We start from the raw sequence: 23,255 nt of genomic DNA, 5'->3' as shown, positions 1-23,255 counted from the left end.
CCACGTTAATCAGTAGGTCCACGTCTCTTATAGCCTCGCTGCTGAAAGGGACGCTAACGACTAAAAGGCACATAAGGAAAATGAGTGCAGACTATTAATTTTTATGAATAATTACTATAGTTTTATTTTCGAATGCTTCTTTTTAAAATATTCACAACATAGAAATTTTTCAACTTAAATTTTTCACGCTTTCGAAAAACAACGGTTCCATTTCTAGTAAAACTAACCTAATACAAAGATTTTTGTTATTTTCCCAATTTTTCCAAAATTTCTGGAAAGAAACCGAAAAAAACGTTTTTTTACCAGCAGGTTCAAATTTTCAGGAAATTTTACAAGACTAGTCCAGACATTTTTTTCTTGCTACCGACACTTCAAAAAAAAGTTTGTTGACATTAAAAAAAAAGAAAGTGGTGTTTCAGCTTGTTCCTCATTTTAGCAATGTTTCGATTGAAACTTTAACACATGTGTTGAACTGAACGATATACTCGTAAACTCAAAAGAAAATCTGTACCAAAAATTCTTATTTTCCGAATTGCTAAGAAAAATCTGTAGGTCTACAGATAAAGCTGTAGGCCTGGCAAAGCTGCCTACATAGACAATATAATTATTCTATTGTCATTGATACTACTACTACAGCAACTTATATTATTATTATTATTATTATTATTATTATTATTATTATTATTATTATTATTATTATTATTATTATTATTATTATTAACTAACTAACTAACTAACTAACTCTATGGCCTATGGAACCCGGAGGTTCAATGCCGCGTTCACAAAAGCTCTCCACTGACTTCTATCCTTAGCGAACTGCATCCAATTTCTACTCTGTATTCCAATCTCTGCGAGATCCATCTTAATATTGTCCTCCCATCTGCGCCTAGGTCTTCCTAATGGTCGTTTTCGGATTGGTCTTCCAGTCAAGACTTTGAAAGCGTCTCTACTTTCTTCCATTCTAGCTACATGACCCGCCCATCTAAGCCTCCTAGCCTTGACGACCCTAACAATGTTGGGTAAACCATATAAATTATGTAGTTCCTCGTTATGAAGTTTCCGCCATTCCCCATTCCCGTTCCTCTTGGGTCCGAATATTCGTCTCAGGATCTTGTTCTCAAATACTTTCAGTCTATGTTCTTCCCTCAGAGTAAGTGACCATGTTTCGCAGCCATACAGAACTACAGGCATGATTATCGTTTTGTATATTTTAAGTTTCAAATTCCTCGACAGAATTCGCGACGACAAGAGATTTTGAACCGAATAGTAACACGAATTCCTTGCTTTTAGTCGACATTTAATTTCTCCGTGAATATGATTTTCCTCTGTTAATATTGATCCTAGATATTTGAAAGTATCCACTTTATCAAAAGTATTATTTAGTATTTTAACGCATCAATAATTTGCTGTATTCCGGTCCCGACGTACTTCCATGTATTTAGTTTTCTCTGCATTTACTTCTAAACCCATGTCCCTGCAAGCGTTTAATAAGATCTCTGCATTTCTTTCTATTGTTCTCTATCATCTCCTATTAAATTTACATCATCAGCATATGCCATAACCTGGTGAATACCGTTCAACTGTAAGCCCTGGTTGCTATCTTTGATTTTCCTTATAGCGTATTCCAAAACGAAGTTAAATAATAATGGCGACCACGCATCTCCTTGTTTCAGGCCATTTTCGACGTGAAAGCTCGTGGACAAAAATTTTCCTACCCGGACTTTACTTTGGGATTCATTTAAACATATCTTAATTAATCTAATTAGCTTTCTCGATATTCCAAGTTCTGCAAGAACGTTGTATAATGTTTCTCTCCTAACCGAGTCGTACGCCTTTCTAAAATCAATAAATAGTTGATGTACCGGGGTATTGTATTCCCACTTTTCTTCGAGTATTTGGCGAATGGTAAATATTTGGTCGATAGTTGATCGATTTCGTCTAAATCCGCACTGATAATCTCCAATAATTTCATCTGCGTATGGGGCCAGTCTTGCTAACAGAATATTTGAAAAGATTTTATAGGATGTTGACAGAAGAGAAATGCCTCGATAATTATTACAGTCAGTTTTTTCGCCTTTCTTGTGGATTGGAACAATGATTGACTCTTTCCACTCTTGTGGCAATTCTTCCTTGTTCCAGATAAGGAGAATGAGTTTGTGTATCTTGTTCCACAATTTTTCGCCTCCAGCTAAAATTAACTCAGCCGGAATTTCATCTACACCCGGAGATTTGTGTTTCTTTAATTTCTTTATAATTTAATTTATTATTATTACACTGTGTATAAGTATGAAAGATAGGTGGTTTGTATCTGAATACTAAAACCTAGTTGGCTGCAGACCTCAGTAGTCGTGAAGTCTAGGAGGCAAGAACATCGCTCACAAGGTTCTGGGTTTGAGTTCCGGAGGATCACGTATTCAGGCCCGAGCCAAAAATTGTTAAAAGTTATAAAGCGCAGGGCAAACATGTTCAAAACTGCTCGCCCCGGGTTTAGGGTTGTCAACGGCTTGCGCGGCTCGGCTCACAGCTCATTCACTATCGAGCCCAATCGAGAAGTGAGCCAAGCGAACAACTCACCCAATCGAACCGGCTCAAGCCGATGGCTCAACTGAACAAAACCGAACCGAGCTGATAGCTCATACCAACCAATCTGGCACGATCCATTGGGTCAGTTAAGCCGAGTCGAACCGACCAAGCCTGCTTGGGCCATCGGCTCAATTGAGTCGAGTCGATGACTCATCCCAATCGAGCCAGCTCAAAACATCTGCTCAATTGATTAATTTCATTGTCAAGTAATTAATTTTATTATCATTTATTTTCATTAACCGTCCATCTCTTTTAGTCTAGAAAGCATTATTGTGGGTCGCTAAAAGTTGTTTCTAAATCTTTCATTTTTAAAATAAAAATTATACATTTCTTTGACACAAATCAATACACGTAGGGACACAGAAAGCTCATTCTGTAATGGTTTTCATATTTTATTATTTATTTATTTATTGCGAATTGCAATGTATTGCAAAAGCTGGAACAAGCAGTAGAGTCTGCACGGACTAGGGTCTACAAAGCATATATCACTTCGGGCCCGGGCCGTGAATTTTTAAATATAAAACCATATTTCTCGGGCCTAGCTTTGTAAATATACTGTACAACGATACTTATTGCACCATTCTTTCTGAGAACTTTTAAAGCACAACTGGAAAAATTAAACCTCTAATTGCTGTAAATAAAAATACAATTTTGCGTTAATTATTAAGTTTCTGTATTTCGGGCTCATTTGATTGTTACACGAGCTCGGGCCTAAATGATAAAACATATTTCGGACTCGGGTCAGGCCTTACATTGTAAATTCACGGGCCGGGCCCGGGCTAAAAATTCAGGCCAATGCAGACCTCTAACAAGCAGTTGTAAGTGCATACCAATTATTCTAATCTAAACGGAATGTTGCATTGCAGTGTTGGGCAAATTTCAATTGAATTAACAATTAACAATTAATCTGTAAATTTAATTGTTAATTGCAATTAACAATTGAAATAAGTAACGGTTAATTGTTAATTGCAGTTGGCCATTAAAAAAGGAGAATCAATTGCAATTGATCAATTGATTGAAAGTAATTGCAGTGGAAAGTCATTGCAATTGAATTCTGTAATTCAATTGCAATTGAAATTAATTGGCAATTGATTCAATTGCAATTGATTTCCACAGCAATTACTTTCAATTGATTGATCAATTGCAATTGATTTTCACTGATTAATTTTCAACACTGTAGTTCAGAGAGGGCGTGGGGCAATGAAAACTTTAGCCACGACCAATTGACTCACCACCCGTCGTGACCCACGACCCACCGTGACCCACTCTGACCCACCACCCACCATAAATCACTCTTACCCACTGTGACCCACAGACCTGCCAAAACCCATTGTCATCAACTCTGACCCATGATTCACGCCCTCTTCTCTACTGACTAAAGAGTTTAAACTTGTAATAAAACAAGCCTATAAAATTATCACTCATCGGAGTTTGAATTTCTACGATCAATCGCTCAAGCATCGCACTAATACAATAACAGCGGATCTGACCTTTCTAATATAAATAAAATAGTTTGTTCGTGTGTCTGTGTGTCTATCTTTGTGCGGCCTGTGGACGAGACGAGTGGACCGAAACTTTTCAAAATTTGGTCACGGGTAGCTTGGTCTAGGCCCCAGACCAAGACGAAGAGGTTTTTTTTTTTTTTAATTCCTTACGTTTACCGGGACCGGCCTGGGGACCAGACAAGTCGACCGAGAGTTACCAAATTTTGGTCAAAGATACCTTGGTCCAGGTTTCACACCAAGGCAAAGCTTTTTCGAAAAAATTCGAACCAGGGGGTCTCAGGGGGGCGTTTACCGGGACATGTAAAAGTAGTAGAAAATGACCGATATCAGTGTCGATTTCATAGTTTTCGCGGTCGCTGAGATCAATGGTGAAACTCCGATCGCATTAACTTCCAAATTCACCGTATTCTGCTACGCACCGTGGGTCAATGGGGGGGGGAATACCGAAACGTACAAGTAATCCAAAATGACCGATATTAGTGTCAAATCCATAGTTTTCGCGGTTGCTGATATCAATGGTGACACTACCATTAGCGATGACTTTCAAATTCATCCACCGTTGTATGCGGGCCTTGGGTCACCAGAGGGGGGAATTCCGAGACATGTAAAAAAATAATCGAAAATGACCGATATTAATGTCAAATTCATAGTTTTCGGGGTAGCTGAGCTCATTGGTGAAACTCAAGACCGCGTTTACTTTCACATTTAGCCCCCATCAGATAAGAAACGGGGGCATTATGAAGGGGATCAAGAGACATGTAAAAATAATCCACAATGACCGATGTCAATTCCGTAGTTTTCGCGGTGGCTGAGATTAATGGTGATACTTTCATTAGCGATGATTTTCAATTTTAGCCAGCATTGTATGCGGGCCGGGAGTCACCGGGGATGGGGAATTGCGAGACATGTAAAACTAATGGAAAGTGACCGATATTAGTTTCAAATCCATAGTTTTAGCTGTCGCTGAGATGAATGGTGATACTTCCACAGGCGTTGACTTCCAAATACAGCCCCCATCGGCTGCGGACCAGAGGCATTGTTTTTTTCAAAATTGGAACCAGAGGATTATAGGGATTTTTACCGGCATATGTAAAAAGTAGTAGAAAATGGCAAATGTTAGTGTCACATTCATAGTTTTCGTGGTATTAGTTGGGGGTTGGTGGGGGCCAGAGGAGATTGTTTCACAATACAAACCAAGGGGGTCTGAGGGGGTGTTCACCGGGACATGTAAAAGTAGTAGAATTTGTGTCGAATCCATATTTATCGGGGTTGCTCAGACGTATAGTGACACCCCCGATAGTGTTTACGTTAAAATTCAGCCCCATCGGCCTTCCCAATGAAAGCACATGTACGTTGTTGGATATATATTCACACAAAATATATCCAATGTTAGAAATGTTTCTTAATTGTTCTCCCGTTGTTCAGTTTGTTTACATTGATATTTTATCTGATCCGTGCGAAGAACGGGCATAACAGCTAGTACGAAATGGTAAAGTGTTTGTTATGGACCAAATTACAATGAATTCAATTATATAGATAATTATTATAATTATAACTAATAAATATTTCCTTGTTGAATCATAGAGCTTCTCCGTGCCTAAGCGGTTAGCGTACGCGCCTTTGGCGTGGGAAACCCGGGTTCGATTCCCTGCGGGAGCTCATGTGGTTCGGATTCCACGTTAATCAGTAGGTCCATGTCTCATATAGCCTCGCTGCTGACCGGGACGTTAAACCCCAAAAACAACTCAAAATCAAATCAACTTGTTGAATTATACATATTTTTCAGTGGAAAAATGAATACAATTTAAAAGTCCCAAATCAACGTAAAGTAGACCAACTTAAAGGAAAATTTATAAAATTTTCCATATAATTAAGCTTACAAACTTAAAATTTCCATGTAATTAAGCTAAATTTCCATTTTTGTGTCGTTTTGTGCGCCTATTTCCTCGTTTTCTGCGTCACCGGAAATGGGTCAACGTTATCCTACAAATATGGCGGAACAAGTTAATGCTGTTCCGTCAGGAACGATTTCGAGGTCGTTTCCTTCACATCGTCTTGTGCGTGTTTTCTACCGTTTTGTAAGTCTATTTCCACGTTTTGTGAATCAATAGTAGTGGGTCAAAATGGGCATTCAATGTGGGAAGAAAACTGATCCACTCTCCCACCAGTATCGAATTTCAAGGTTGCTTTTTTCGCATTGTTTAGTGCATATTTATACCGTTTCTGCGCATACTTTCACGTTTTGTAGGCCAACGAAAGTGGGTCAAAGGTGACCTACAAATATGGCAGAGAAAGACATATTCATCCACTTTCAAGGTCCATTTTGACCCTCTTCCACTGATGCACAAAGCGACACAAATCATGTATAAAAAGTGTGAAGGAAACGACCTCATTTGATGGTGACGGAACAGCATTAAGTTATTCCGCTATACTTGTAGGCCATTTTGACCCATTTTTGTTGTCGCACTAAAGTGGAAATAGAAGCACTAAAGTGGAAATAGGAGCACAAAACGGTACAAAGCAGGCACTATACGATGCGAAAGAAACGACCCCCCAAATTCGATAGTGGCGGAACAATGGCTCTATTTTCTCATACATTGATGGACCATTTTGACGCATTTCTGGTGATGCTCAAAACGTGGAAGTAGGCGAACAGAACGGTACAAAATACACACTAAACGATGCGAAAGAACCAACTCCGAAATTCGATAGTGGCGGAATAGTGAGCCATTTAACTCCCACTTTAAAGGCCCGTTTCACTCACTTCCGGTGACGCACAAGACGAGGAAGTAGGCACAGAAAACTTTTAAAAAAATAATCACTAAACGATGCGAAAGAAACGACCTAGAAATTCGATAGTGTCGGAACAATGGGTCATTTTGGTCACACTTTGGACGTCCATTTTCACACACTTCTGGTGACGCGCAAAACGTGAAAATAAGGGCACGAAACGGCACGAAACATTCACTACTCGACGCGAAAGGAAGGACCACGAAATTCGGTAGGTATAGTGGCGGAGCAGTGGGTCATTTTCGTCCCACCTTCGAGGCCCATTTTGACCGTCTTCCAGTGACGCACAAAACGTCGAAATACGCGCACAAAAGGGTATGCAATGTGAAATTAACGACCTCGAAATTCCATAGTAGCGGAACTCTTGGTCATTTTCGTCCCATCTTGGAAGCCCATTTTGACCCACTTACGGTGACGCACAAAACGTGGAAATAAGGGCACGAAACGGCACGAAAATCCACTAGTCGATGCAAAAGGAAGGATATCGAAATTCAGTAGTGGTGAAACTCTTGGTCATTTTCATCCCACCTTCGAGGCCCATTTTGACCATCTTCCAGTGACGTACAAAACGTCGAAATAGGCGCACAAAAGGGTACGCGATGTAAAATTAACGACCTCGAAATTCGATAGTGGCGGAACAGTGTCATTTTCGTCCTACCTTGGAAGCCCATTTTGACCCATTTCTGGTGACGCACGAAACGTGGAAATGGGGGCACGAAACAGCACGAAAATTCAGTAGTCGATGCGAAAGGAAGGATATCGAAATTCGGTAGTGGCGGAGCAGTGGGTCATTTTCGTCCCACCTTCGAGGCCCATTTTGACCGTCTTCCAGTGACGCACAAAACGTCGAAATAGACGTACAAAAGGGTACGCGATGTGAAATTAACGACCTCGAGATTTAATAGTGGCGGAACTCTCGGTCATTTTCGTCCCATCTTGGAAGCCGATTTTGACCCACTTCCGGTGACGCACTAAACGTGGAAATAAGGGCACGAAACGGCACGAAACGTTCACTAATTGATGCGAAAGGAAGAACCTCGAAATTCGGTAGTGGCGGAGCAGTGGGTCATTTTCGTCCCACCTTTGAGGTCCATTTTGACCGTCTTCCAGTGACGCACAAAACGTCGAAATAGACGTACAAAAGGGTACGCGATGTGAAATTAACAACCTCGAGATTTAATAGTGGCGGAACTCTCGGTCATTTTCGTCCCACCTTCGAGGCCCATTTTGACCGTCTTCCAGTGACGCACAAAACGTCGAAATAGACGTACAAAAGGGTACGCGATGTGAAATTAACGACCTCGAGATTTAATAGTGGCGGAACTCTTGATCGTTTTCGTCCCACCTTGGGGACTCATTTTAACCCACTTCCCACGACGTACAAAACGGAAGTAGACGCACAAAACGGCACAAAACGATGTGAAGGAAACAATCTCGAAATTCATTGGTGGCAGAAGAGCAATAACTTGTTCCGCCATATTTGTAGGCCCATTTTGACCCACTTCCGGTGATGCACAAAATGTGGGAATAGGCGCATAAAGCGACACAAAACACGCACAAAAGATGCAGAACAAAGTACCTTGAAATTCGTTGGTGGCGGAACAAGTTAATGACGCCGTGAGCACCAATATAAGTATATACTGTAGTTCTTACCAGTTGGCGCGGTGGGTCAGTGGTAGAGCGTTCACCTCCGGTGCTTGAGGTCCCTGGTTCGATCCCAGCTCGCGCAGTTTGTACTTTGTGATGGACAAACACCGTGCTCGTGGATTTTCTCGGGGTTCTTCCGTTTCCTCCCACTTTCTTCATTTCATTCATTTCCTATCATCACCGTCTCCTTTAGCCTATCCGGCATAAGCGTGAGACGTAAAACTAAAGATTTCTTATCATTTTTTTGTAGTTCTTACCATCAAGGCTGAGAACTGCACGGTCCAATTTTTTAGCCAAAGTAGAAGCCCAACCGGAATAGTGATGTCAACCGACTCGGCTTGGTTCAACTAAGCGTACAGCTTGAGCTGGCTTGGTTGGGATTACCCATCGACTGGGCTCAATTGAGCCAATGGCTTGAACCGGCTCGGTAAAGACGAGTCATCGGCTCGGCTCGATTGGAGCCAATGGCTCTAACCAGCTCCGTTGAAACGAGTCCATAGGCTGGGTTCGAGTCAGCTCAACTGAGCCGATGGCTCGAACGGGCTCGGTTGGGGTAAGCAATCAGCTCAATTCGGCTCGGCTCGTGTGAGCCATCGGCTGGAGCTGGCTCGGTTGGATGAGCTGTTGGCTCGGCTCACTTCTCGATTCGGCTCGATAAGTGAATAAGCTGTGAGCGAGCCGCTTGAGCTGTTGACAACCCTAAGCCCGGGTCGAGCAGTTTTGAACATGTTTGGCTGGAGTCCCATAACTTCTAACAATTTTTGGCTCGAGCCCGAATACTTGCTCCTCCTGAACTCAAACCAAGAACCTTGTGACCGATATCCTTGCCTCCTGAAGATTTCTTGACGACCAAGATCGACAGTCAACTAATTTTTAGTATTCCAATACAAACCGCCTATATTCCATGTTTATACAGGTACACGGTGTTATAATGATAATTAATTATAGTAGTAGTAGTAGTATCATTGATTATTATATTGTCTATGTAGGATACTTGAAGATAGTAGTACTTGGAACTACACAAAGGATTTAGCTCGAATTGGCTCGACTCGACTGGAAACTCGATCCGAATTCGAGTCGAGTTGGGGGAAATTTTTCGAGCCGAGATCTCAAGTCGAGCTCAAAGATGTCTGCTTCGAGTCGAGTCGAGTTTTAAAGAAAACTCGCTCGAACTCGCTGGTGCCCATTCCTATTGTATGCATGACGGGCATATAGAGTTCTTTCGAGGGGGATAGAACCATAAACATAATATATTTTAAAAAATACTTAGTTTCCTGGCTTTCTTCCCAGGGGGGGGAAGGGATGGTAGGTATCCAGCATTTCTTATAAGTACCTTATTTGAAATATGTAAAACAGTAACAAGTGGACAACACAATATACACACATCTTATCTTCAGTTTTAATTGCTGATTTCCATTGCAATTAACAATTAGAATTAACAATTACAAGTTTCAATTGTCAATTGCAATTAACAATTAAATGTTTCAATTGCACCCTTTGCAATTGACAATTAACAATTAAAAGTTTCAATTGCCTGGTGACCAATTAACAATTAACAAAAGACGAAAATTTAATTGCAAATTTTATGATTGAATTCAATTGCAATTGAAATTAATTGTCAATTACAAATTGAAATCAATTGCAATTGATTTTCAGAGCAATTACTTTCAATTGATTGATCAATTGCAATTGATTTCAATTGATTTTGCCCAACACTGTTGCATTGACATAAGGTCTAAGTGTTGCCATAAGTATTAGTCAATTATGGTGGAAACTCACTTTAGGATATGACAACTCTGCCTACAGCAGACCAGTGCAAAGAACTGTGAAGACGCTGTGAAGTGTGGGATGTAACAGTGTACATATTTCTAGACTTTTATAATTGTAGCATTGTTTTTGTTGACAACAAATTGTTTGAATCATGTGGAAGTAAAGCTTAGTTTGTCTTTTAATATGCCGTATAAACAAATAATTGAATTCTTACGAGGAAACATCACAGTGTATGTTCTATACATGTAGATTACATAAACAAATCAGCTGAGTTGTGTTAATCCGTTACAAACAAATGTTTCAGTTGTGTAACAGGAAATCATGAAGTATACTTAGACCTTGTATGTGAACCGGAAGAAAATAACCATGATCGAGACAGTATTTCAAAGTTTGAAAATATATGTAAATTTACCTGACCATTTTATCTTTGGATAACTAATAAAATGGATTACAAACGTACTCAAAGATCAAAAATTGATTTTGATAGGAGAATTTTTGGAGGGCCGAGTAATGCAGGAAATCAAGATAGTGAACTTCAGGATGCGGAAGGAAAGGTGAAAACTAAGTTATTGTCAATGTGGAATAATATGAAGTACGGTAAGTTGAATGGAAATCTGTGCCTTTAATATATACGGGTTCACTCGGGGAGACGATTCTACCAAATTGAAAATTCATAGGTAAAATACGATGTAAAACATTGTTCGTCAAGGAATGAGAGTATGAATATAAGTAATTTCTGTCAATGCACAGTATATTGAAATGTGTGTGTGAATGGTAGTAAAAGTATTGTCTACCCTAACCTGAAAATGTAAGAAATTTGTCAAAGTTTGGTAGAACCATCTGCTCGAGTAATGCCATATATACATATTATATAATATATTTGATGAGCAGAACTAACATAACAATTCAATTGAAAATACAGTATCTCAGCGAAACAAATTAACTTTATATATATATATATATATATATATATATATATATATATATATATATATATATATGAGAGTTACCACCTTGCATCTGAAGAAATCCCGGACATATCGAGAATTGAAGTCAAGTTAAAAGATAGTCATGCAAAACTATAGTGCTGCCAAAATGTCTTGAGCCGTGGCTAAAATGTGAACTAAAGCTCACACCCGCTACATACCCCGCGTTGAGCCAATAACGTTTCAGCTGTTGCTAAGCGAGAGAACCTTAGCGAAAGGGAGTGGAATTCCTTCAGCCGATAGCAGCGCTTGGAATAGAAGACTATAAATATACCACATTGACTTGATCCCTAGTCTTCCGTAACAAGCGCTGCTATCGGCTGAAGGTATTCCACTCGCTTAGCAACAGCTGAACCCTTATTGGCTCAACGCCTGAGTGTGTGAGGGTGTGAGCTTTAGTTCGCATTTTTGCCACGGCTCAAGACATTTTGGCAGCACAATAAGTGTCAAGTCGATGCGGTATATGTATAGTCATAATGGGGAAGGTTCTACAACACAGGTCCTCCTTTATAAAACTAATGAAATATATGTTTGGTACCTTGTTCAGGTTCCTTTTCTAGAACCTTGCCAACAATTCAATATCTACTCTGAAGACGAAAACAAAACTAAATGGAATTTCGAATAAAATAAAATTTATCTAAGTAAAATCAAAGAAATAAGAAAAAAAACTTCATTTATCTAAAATTATAATTAATTAAAACATTACTTATATCTAAAACAATATACCTATGTATGACTACTGTGCTTAAGTAAACGAACATTGTAGTGGACTGTTCAAGGATTGAAGTTCAGTGTTCTTAGTTTCGGTAATAATATATTTCAACGATAAAGTCCTAAACGTGGAAGAAAAGGATAAAAACCGAAAAGGAAGCTGAACAAGGCACTTAACATATATTTCATTACTTTTCTAAAGGAGAACCTGTGTTGTTGAATCTTCCCGTTAACGATTCTAGTTGTATTAGAGAATTCTTTTGATGTAGATCGAATAGAGAAGCATAAGCTTCTTGTTGGCTCAACGCTTGTTTGATACTACTGTTAAATGGTTTTCATCTTACCGTGTAGAGAGGAACAAGTTTTCAACAGATTAGTGTCCGAACCTCTTAGCATATACATATAAGGAAGTGCTTGACGAATATATTTTAGGCCCACTCTTATGTTTAACGTATTCTGTTATACATGACTGCTATAACGTGCTCTTCGATATATTAAATGGCAACAACATACATTTTGCAAGGTTTTAGAACACTGGTCCGCAACCCGATTCAGTCGTAATAAATGATGTAATAAACGTATCTATTAACCCGCCTTCATTCTCTCGGCATACTATGTGAATAGAGTATTTGAGCGTTGATAAAGAAAGTAACCAACCTGGCTACTAATCCACTTTTATGTGTGTGCGGAGAAGCATTCTAGAACTTTCTCTATACATTTACCTAAACACTAAGCAACACGGCGGCTCAGTGGTAGAGCGCTCATCTACGATGCGAGGGGTCGCTGGTGTGATTTTAGGTGTCTGTGGGTTTCCCCGGAGTTCTCATTCCACTAATTCTTTAATAGACAATGACCTTATTTAATCATCCAAGTACATCTTCATTAATCTAACTAGTTTTTTGTATTCGAAATTCTGTAAGAATTTTATACAATGTTTCCCTCCTAATAGAATTGTAGGCTTGGCTAAAATCAATAAATAATTGATGTACCGAACTATTGTATTCCCGTTCCTTTTCGAGTAGTTGATGAATGGTAAATATCTCGTCGATAGTTGATCGATTTCACCTAAATCCGCGCTGATAATCTCCAATAATTTCATCTACATATCTGACCTATCTTGCTAACAGTATGTTTAGTGATATTTTATAGGATGTTGACAAAAGAGAGATGCCTCGATAATTATTACAATCAACTGTGTCACCTTTCCTGTGAATTGTGACAGTGATTGATTCTTTCCATTCTTGCGCCAATTCTTCCTTGTTTCAGGTGAGAAGAATTAGTTTGTGTATCCCGTTCCACAGCTTTTCCCCTCCAGCTAAAATTAACTCAACAGCAATTTTGTCTACAGCCGTAGATTTGTGATTGTTTAATTTCTTTGTAGCTATTTTATTTCTGTTCTGTAGGGCTCTGGAATACAGTATACTTTTTTTAATTCGAAGTCCAAGGGGACACGAAAAAACTTCGAATTATCCAACAACATTCATTTTCACATATATAACAACAAACAAACCAAAGTACTGTGCATCAAAAACATATTCATTAGGTGTAGACTTTACCTTTAAAGCAGCTTATTATTTGCGTCATCGAATACCTCAAACTAACAAACGACATCGACTTCACATAATTCAAACTACGTATACAATGGAAAATATATTTACGTACAACACTACAACATACATTGAATAGCCCAAACAATTAAACACCAGTAACAATTTGAATATTTTGTTCTCACTTTTAAGAAGTCGTAAACCTCATTTGCTTAAATTTGATTGTTTTTGTACGGTCAATAAATCTTAAATTTCATGTATTGCATGGAATACGATATTAATAACATTTGGTTGACTTTATCAATAATTCATCTTAAATTTTCAACCAATTCTGAAATAAGATGAGATTGGCACACGTTCTCTATCTTTACTTTTTCCCCAACTCACCTTCATCTTTATCATTACATAGATTTTCTATTTATCTTTTGTATTACTCTTCCCTATAGCTGCATCTGGATAACTGAAAACATGTTAAAACTGTAATTCTCTGTTTACATCTGTCCAACATTAAAAATTTTCAACTGTATTTACTTCGAATTATCCAAAACATAGGTTAAGCTCCTCCGTGGCTAAGCGGTTAGCGTACGCGCCTTTGGCGTGGGAGATTCGGGTCCGATTCCCGGCGGGAGCTCATGTAGTTCGGATTCCACGTTAATCAGTAGGTCCACGTCTCATATAGCCTCGCTGCTGAACGGGACGTTAAACTCAAAAAAATCAAAATCAACCAAAACATAGGTTCAAAAGTTCGATTTATCCACGATTTTTTACTATTGTTTTCAATACAGTTTTCAAGGGGAATGGACTTCTGCTCGAATTATCCAAGTTCGAATTAACGAGACTCCACTGTATACGGTTCTGCTGTATGCATTTCATTTTCTCCACGTCCATTGCTTTTTGGGTGCATGTTGAGCAAACTAAGAAAGAAATATTTTCATCTATTCAAAATACTATTCGTATGTGTAAGAATTGTGCCGTCTACTTTCTTTAATATATACGCGCGGGGTTGAAAGTATTCCTTAAATTCGTTGATGCCCTTATACATGTTTCCCAATATTTTTGCTTTTACTATTATTTTCAAGTTCAACAGTTTTAGTTTTCAAAAAATCACGTTTATTTGTTCTAAAAGTTTCTGAAGTTTTCCACTTGATATCAACGAAATTATGTACAGTTCTATCGTTTGGCTTTTGTAGCCAATGCAGTTTTGCTTGTTTTCGCTTTGCTAGTTTAATACATTCCCGATTGAAACATGATTTGTTCCTACGTATTTCCAGCGCCCTAGTTTTTCTTTGCTGAAAATTTAATGCTATCCTTAATTTCAACCCAAGTATCCTCAACACTAGTCCATTCTATACTTTCTGAAGCCGAGAATCTATTTGATACTTTAATCTGATATTTCCTTCTCACCTTATGCTCCTCTAATTTCTTTAAATTAAACCTCTCTGTTTTCAGATGCTGAAGATTTCCTTTTTTCAACGATAATCGCTGCAACAGGTAGTGGTCAGTATCAGAGTCAGCTCCTCTGAACGACCGAACATCAATTATGCTAGACTGTCTTCTTCTATCTACTAAAACGTGATCAATTTGATTATGTGTTTTTTCGTCTGCCGAGGTACAAGTATAGTTATTAATGTCAAGATATGGAAATTTTATGCTTTTCACGATTAGGTTTTTGGACGTTGCGAAGTTCACGAATCTAACGCAGTTTCATTATTTTTCTTATACAGACTTTAGTTCCCTATTTAGTTCATACAAAGCACAAGCTAAAGAAGTTTATACAAATAAATTTACAAATGTAAAGTCTCCAGGAAAAGTAAAAGAATGAAAATAATAAATACATCCTTACAGATACAGTAGTTTTTGCTGGTCAAGTTATCTGTATATAACACACAGAGGTGAACCCTCTTCCACTTAAAAGAAAAGAAAAAAAATCCTGACACTTTCCCGTGTACACACTTTTCGGAACTACCTGTCTCGGCACAAACACCGTGTGCGTGGGTTTTCTCGGGGTTCTCCCGTTTCCTCCCACTTTCTTCATTCCACCATTTCATTCATCACTCATCATCACCGTCTCCTTTAGCCTAACCGGCATAACCGTGGGACGTAAAACTCAAAGATTTCATTTCATTTTTACCTGTCTCGGCAGGGATACGAACACAGAAACGTCGTTAAGAATTCGAACGTTCTCTACAGAGGGTCTCGACCTCAATGGGTTTCTCCTAACAATCGTCACTCTATTGCCTCAGGCCGCTCGACTATGCTATAGCGGGCCCATCTCGGTGGCCTAGTAGCTAGCACACATGCTTTTGATGCACGGGATCATGACTTCGATTGCCGTTAGGAGACCCATAAAGTCTGAAAACATTACAGTGGTTCGGATTCCACCTTAAGCTGTAGGCCCAGGTCTCATATATTCTGGGAACTGAAACAGACTTTGAACTCTAACTCAACCAACTAAACCACATCGGCTGCTACTATAGTAATTACATCCCTGTGGAATATCTTTCTTTAGAATGTTACTAATTTAGCACAATTTCCATTTGAAACATTATGTATAGATTTTTTTCTTTTTGTTTATTGAATTATCTTTCTTAAATGTTATGATTCTATTAGCTTTCTTGAGAGACATTATCATATTCATCTCTCTAAATTGTCTAGAAATTAATAAATTTGTGCTACATAATCTTCTCAAAATGTTTCTAATGGAATACTTATCAATTATAAAGATATTGTAAGTTAGATATTATCTGAGCTTGTAATTGCGTCTCTTACAATAAGGAAACTTTCCTAAAGTGTAAAGTTACAATTTATTCCTGAGTTATTCCAATTTCTAATGGCAGAGATAAACTAAATTGAAATAACTATAGATGAATATCACACTAAGATGCGTTTTAAAAGTTCTGGAAAAATGTGTACATGATAGAATTGTAAAATGTCTAGATTCTGTGAACTTCTATAAATATGAATATAATTTTATGGGAAAATAGTAAATAAAGTTCTTTATATACATAACTGATATGTAATAGTTGAAATATAGGTAAGCTCGAATGATATTAAGTTAGAACTTGGGTTATTTATTGATTTAAAGAAAACCTATGATACGTTAAGACATAAGATATAACTAAGAAAGCTAGACTATATACATTTTAGGCGCATAGTTTACTCCTATGTTCAGTTGGAAAGTTACCTGCCCCACAAATTGCAATACGTTTCATATGGAAGAAAAAGTCACAGAATAATGATAGAACGCGGTATACTTCAAGGCTCCATATCAAGGTCTTTGTTATTTCTAAAACATGTGAATAATGTCACTGTTCTCAAATTAAGAGGAAGAACCACACCATTTGCTGATGATAGGTGTTCTATAAAGCAGATACAATAGAGGATTTGATAAAATATGTTAAGGAAGGAAGGTCCACCCTTCTTTTCTTGATTGTATATGAATTTAGTGACACAAAATGTAGAGAAATACAAAATTAATAATCTAGTAGCAAAAAGGTGCAGAATTCACATCGTACCTTAAAATAGATCAATACATCTCTTGAGAAATACTTAGAAAATAATATAGATCCAGAGTAGGTGTTTTAAGTCGCTTTAGAACTGTCGTGAATCAAACCTTAGAAAGAATGTGGTGTTGAGGCATACAAGCAAATGCTGCAAAAAAAATGCTATAAGGGCCATGTTTAGTTATTCACAGTATTATCCAAGTAGAAGCATTGGTATTAAAACAGATATTATTCTGTTTGAAATATTATTAGAAATGTCATAGTTCCATATTACCACGTTCCAGTGGAGGAGAAGGGACGATATCCAGAAACAAGAACTTTGTCATACATTTCAGTATTGACCGGGTGTATTTCGTTAGCATGGGAGTACCACGTTCCAGTGGAGAAAAAGGGACGACATCCAGAAAAATTTATTTTCCTTTTTTTTATTCACTGGAAGAATTCTTCGCAAACCTATTAACAGCCACTGCACAGAAAATCTAACAGTCTTTTGACTGTGACGTCACTCAAAGACTGTTAGATTTTCTGTGCAGTGGCTGTTAATAGTTTTGCGAAGAATTCTCTTCCGTGTTAAAGATAGTTATTGTGTTTGCTTTGTATTCTTTCTATTGTTCACTAAAGTTTTTAATGCCTGTCTTTTAGAATTTTTTGAATAAAAAAAGGAAAATAAATTTTTCTGGATGTCGTCCCTTTTTCTCCACTGGAACGTGGTAATATCAGTTCAGGCAGGGGGATTACCTTATGCTCAGATGATTTTCACAGATGTTAAAATTCAGGACAAAGTAAGGAACTCGTATTTTTTGTTTTGTTCAGAAAATTTTCTTGCCAGAGATACATGCCACTAAAGATGGCGCCTCGGGTGCCATTTTTCACGTGTGATTTTCGGCAAAATATTAAAGTGCTATATATCTGGAATGGTTCAGGATATTTTGTTGCTTTTTATTTTATTTGAAACAAAAATTTATTGCTGTAAATGATATCTTCCGTTTGGAACTTTGTGTCGAAGTTCTTGTGCTGTAGGCTTTTGATTTTATTTATTTATTTTATTTTTATTATCATTTATTTATTTACTTATTTTTTATTTTATTTATTTATTTATTTATTTATTTATTTATTTACTTTTGCAGAAATACCAATCCTAAAAATATTTTTTTTGTCCTTTTTACTGTTGATCACTACCATACAGAACTATATTCCCTGAAAAGAACTTCCAGTTTTGAGTTCAACATATGTTATACCGGTAAACACTGTTAATTTTTAACTTCCATGGCTAATGTTTTATTTCAGTTTTTTTTTTTTTTTTTTTTTTTAATTTATTATGTATTGATTTTAATTTATTATTAGTATCGTCTCAGAAACATCAATTCCAAGAATTCTGAGAATTGGACAGGAGTTGTATCTCTAAGAATACTTCTTATCCTGAAAAGGAGAACATACCACTTTGGTTCTGGAATATTTCATAATGAGTTTTGTTAAAAATCTACTCTCTGACCAATATGCTCAACGTGATGGAATAAAAACGACAAATTAAAGTTGAAACTGATGAAATGTTTTCATTCTTTTAGATTTTCTTTATACTGAACCTCCCAAATCATGAACGGTACTCAGGAACAGTGTGGAATCTTAAAGATAATTCCAGAATGTAACAGAATCTTGTAGAACATTCTGAAACCATCCAGATAATTCCAGAATGTCACAAATTCTTCTAGCACAATCTGGAACCATCCATATAATTGTGTGTGTTTGGTCTAGCATATAAAAGGGATGATACATGAATTGATAGTTCAGTCGTTAACAGACAACCAAAGGTAGGAGTTCACTAAATTTGTTGTCTCAACAGTACCTGCAAGACTTTGTGAGGATTCTGCTGATTGATTGAGTTGTAAGGTGTTTTGTGGAAAGGACGGGTTTCAAATGTCTTCTGACTAGGACCATAGGAGAGTAAAGGTGATGACTATTTACATATAAATTAAAAAAAGTGATATATGAAAGTAGCAAAACGCAAAATAATAATAATAATAAACTTTCTTCAGGTTGGGAGTCAAGATATTTCCAGTGTTGACTTTCTGTTCTAAAACAAAATATCAACGATGACACTAACTGAACAAGATGATGATATAGATGACGAAGAGTTTCTATCTCCAGAAGAATTACATTCCCTGAATCAGTCAGCTATAGAGTTTGATGCTACTTCTATTAAGAAAACAGGGTCAGTGAAGCCAAATCTTTAAGTGTATGCATCAAGAAAGCACAAGGAAATTACTGGAGCTGTGAGTGAGTACACTAAATCAAAACTGACCAAACTCTTTAAAGTATAAATTCCATCTTCAGAAAAAAAAAAAATGAACTAAAAGAAACTTGTGCAACTTCAGGGAATTTATATTAAACATCAATTCAGCTGTTGAATCACGTGAATCCTATAAAATGCAAAGATGCAATTTCTAACAATTATCGCAGTATCTCTTTCAGTGGTACAAATTTTGCACAACATTCCATCTGCAGCAAAATACATGGTTGGCAAAACAAGAAATGTGATTTCTGCAAAAGGATTATTTGGAAAGGCGGACTCCTATTATGGTCATCCTATGAAAGAAGCACGTGTTCAAATTGAATAATTTTACCTAGAAGATAAATGAGATTGTTCTCGTCAGAGCAACAAAAAAGACACTATCACTATAATAGTTGCAGGAGAGAAAGTAGGGAAAGTGAATAGATACATGACCCGCAGCATTGAAGAAACTTTCGTGATATATAAGAAGGAACACTCAGCATCCACATTGGAAGATAAAAATTTTATGACCTAAGTGAGAGGTTCCACATTCATCTAGAGATGTCTGTCTACATGTATATTGTGCCAATTTTAAGCTTCGCTTTTTAACTTTGAAGAATTGTAAACGTGGCATATGACACCTTGATTGGACATGTGAAGTCGCTAGTAGTCTGTGATGTATCACGAGAGGCCTGTTTGTTTAAAGAATGTAGTGACTGCCTCGAAAGGGAGGATTCGCCTTGCAGACACTTGGTCTGGAGAACAGCAGATGACTCTTCTGAGGCTACATGTGCAACACTAAGGAAAATAAACTCATTAAGAAAACTGTTACCACGAACTTGGGAAATGAACAGTGAAGGCAATAACACACCAACAATTGAAGAAATTGCAACAACACTACATTGCAAACTATAAGCAAAATTCTTCAATAGTTGCAATCACGGGCAGAAAAGATCATCATTATTTCTGATGGTATCCTAAACCACTTCAAAAATCGTTACAAACTGTTTGAATTCACGAAGTCGCTTGAGCCAATGGAGTGAGTATCCAGTACTGCTGGTCATGGGAAGGAGCCTTGCAATGGTGTAGGCAACAAAACATAATCTGTCCAACCCAAGTACAGGTGCAATTCAGAAGGCCGAGGAGTTTACACAAGTGGTGAGGTCATATACAAATATATCTATAGCCTTCCTTCTGTTGCCCAAAGAGAAAGCTGAAGAATTCTGCCAGGAGAAAGTAGAAGAATGATCCAACCAAACTACCCCTGTCACATGTTTGGACTCATGGTGATAGCTAAACTTACATTGTACGAATTTTAAAGAGCAAGAAAGAGGGAATTCCATTTGTCCAAGCAAGATCTCTGAGACGGCAGAACAATATTCAGATTCAGAACCTGCAAAGAAAGATTTTGTGACCTGCGACTTGCAGAGGAGTTATATATATATCAGTTGTGAGTTAAATGAAATCATCGTGAACTTTATGCTACCACATTGACCGGCTGCTGGACACCTTCCTCTTTTATCCAGTAATATTCTCTTTTTTTTTCTTCTTCTTCTTTTTAACGAGTAATTAAAACAAATATTAGATAAGCACATCTGGCTGTGATGTCTATATCAGTAAACACCGTATTGTTAGACTATCAGATTTTATGAGTTATCCTTTCTTTATTTAAAATCTGTCTAATTTGCTTTCCTCTGATAATTAAATTCCAGGTTGGACGGTGAAAATGAAGACAAATTTTTCGAAAGATTCTCCAGTGTGTATGTTGGGACAGATCTATCATCGTAAATATGATGTTCCTTACGACCCAAGCGAGCACGATATTTTAGCCGAGGAGGACGTTGGGTTTGAGGGTTTCAAGCTTGACTTCTTCAGTAGGTTGTGGCTGACGTATCGAAGGGAATTTCCTATTTTAAATGGCTCCAATTTTACAACGGATTGCGGATGGGGCTGTATGCTTCGCAGTGGTCAGATGCTGTTGGCACAGGCTCTCGTCTGTCACTTTTTAGGTCGAGGTAAGTTCAGTTTTAACATCCCTTTCGTAACATGCTGAAAATAATTCTTTTTCTTTTAAGTACAGTATGCGGCAAAACAAACAGTACTAAAAATTCACGTATGGATGGCACTCAGGTGCAATGTAGTATGAGCGCCACCTGTATGCTTGTTTGTGTGTGGGCTAGCGTAGTGTTCAGTTGGCGCGGAGGTAATGGGAATACGTACAGACAACAGATTAGAAGGTGTCTATTGTCGGCACTATTTCCGCTCATACTGTGTGGTGCATCAGAATGGAGCGTGAAATTCGTGAAAACTTATTTAGTGGAACGGTTTAACAAAGCGGCGAACAGATAACTCCTTACCATTATACTGGAGCTAAGAGAGAAGATTCGGTCATTTGTTTTGTCGTTTCAGCAACCCGTGTTCACTAACATGTTCGTCAGTCTACAGGACAGAAATGATGAATGTGTGTGACGTAATGGTTAATATTTTGATCACATGACATACACGTGCGATTCCTCTTAAATTTACAATATATGTTGAGTAACATTCAGCTGACATCCATTTCACAACAAATAAATAAATACACGTCAATAATGTGATTTCAGTACTGTTTGTATTGCCGCATACCGTGGGTTTTGCAATACGTTGTTTCATGTTGCGAAATTTCGAATCATGGATTTTTACGTAACTTTTCCTAATGTAAATTGAGAATGTGCTGAAGTGCTAAAGCAGTCGCCTAACAATTTTCTACGAAAGTATGCCTCTTGTCTTCTCTTCTTTTTCTTCTAGGACTTAGGATTTAAATTTCTGAGCTTTCGGTATCTATGGCCATGTTAGCCCGTCACGTTTGAGGGATGACGTTCCTTGGCGAGCACACCATCCCGGGAAAGGGAAGGAAGGAAGCTGCCTGGGACCTATATGTGAGGTACCACTCCGGCATTTGCCTGGTATGAGTGAGGAAAACCCAGGAAAACCTCATTCAGGATGGCTGGCCTGAAAAACCTTTTTACACTTTTTCGATCGAGTGCCCCCACCGGGAATCGAACCCGGGATTGCTCGCACTGAAGGCAAAGCGTTAGCGACTACGCTACGCGGGTCCTTTCTCTTTCTTCTGTAGACAGTGTGAAAGTTCCGATGAGATTATGGATCTGCATGCATATACCTTGAACTTTGTAGTCTACTCTTTTCACTGCAATATCTTTATTTATTTTTAACAGATTGGAGGTGGAGGCCCGAACAACATCTTCATTCCAAAAAATTACAAGAACAAGACAGACGTCATAGAAATATAATCAAGTGGTTCGGTGATAATCCATCAAAAATTAGCCCTTTGTCGATACATACCCTTGTTACATTAGGAGAAAAGTGTGGCAAAAAGGCTGGAGATTGGTATGGACCAGCCTCAGTGGCACATCTCTTAAGGTTTGTATGTCACTTCTTTCTTTCTAAGAGACAGGAAAAAATTAAAGTGATTAGTAGTTAAATATTTTATCAATCTTTACTGAACTGTAATTCTGTTGATTGTGTACAGAAATATATCTTTCTCATAAAAGAAGCAAACTACATAAAAATTGCAACTGTCATGTTTTATACCAAGAATTGTATCTGTGCAACACGTCATACAGTGGCAACTGTTGTTTCCGAAATTACACCATCGTTTAAAACAACGTCAAGCATTTCACAAAGTAAAATATTATCACTATTAATTTTAGAAGTAGCGTTGCTTAATTGAAGCGATGTAATGAAGCTACTACCATTCAACTCCATCAGTATTTGTATGTTCATCTGTCCGTCTGTCTGTTCCACGGTAACTTTCGTAAAGCTTATTTTGATTTTAATGAAGCTCGGTATATGCGTTCTTCAACTTGAAGAAATGACTTTAGTTGCAAACCATCAAGAATAGGAGGACAAGAGGGGGAAGGGGGTAAAGTCTACCCCATGTTGTA

At 37.8% G+C, this 23,255-nt stretch overlaps 1 protein-coding gene across 1 annotated transcript in view; it reads left to right on the top strand.

Moving 5' to 3' along the window:
- The first annotated feature begins 10,323 nt into the window (after nucleotides 1-10,323).
- The window catches only part of Atg4b (Autophagy-related 4b), a 38,468-nt gene continuing 25,536 nt past the window's right edge, over nucleotides 10,324-23,255 (top strand). Inside the window, exons 1-3 of the mRNA XM_081761468.1 lie at nucleotides 10,324-10,892; nucleotides 21,024-21,326; nucleotides 22,527-22,731. Coding sequence (XP_081617594.1) covers nucleotides 10,739-10,892; nucleotides 21,024-21,326; nucleotides 22,527-22,731 — 662 coding nt within the window. The 5' untranslated portion in view covers nucleotides 10,324-10,738. The remainder of the gene's footprint in view (nucleotides 10,893-21,023; nucleotides 21,327-22,526; nucleotides 22,732-23,255) is intronic.

This window comes from Thermobia domestica, chromosome 6 (genome assembly GCF_964235325.1).
Source record: "Thermobia domestica chromosome 6, izTheDome1.hap1.1, whole genome shotgun sequence".
NCBI classification, from domain to species: Eukaryota; Metazoa; Arthropoda; class Insecta; order Zygentoma; family Lepismatidae; genus Thermobia; species Thermobia domestica.
This window is presented reverse-complemented; position numbering and strand designations above follow the sequence as displayed.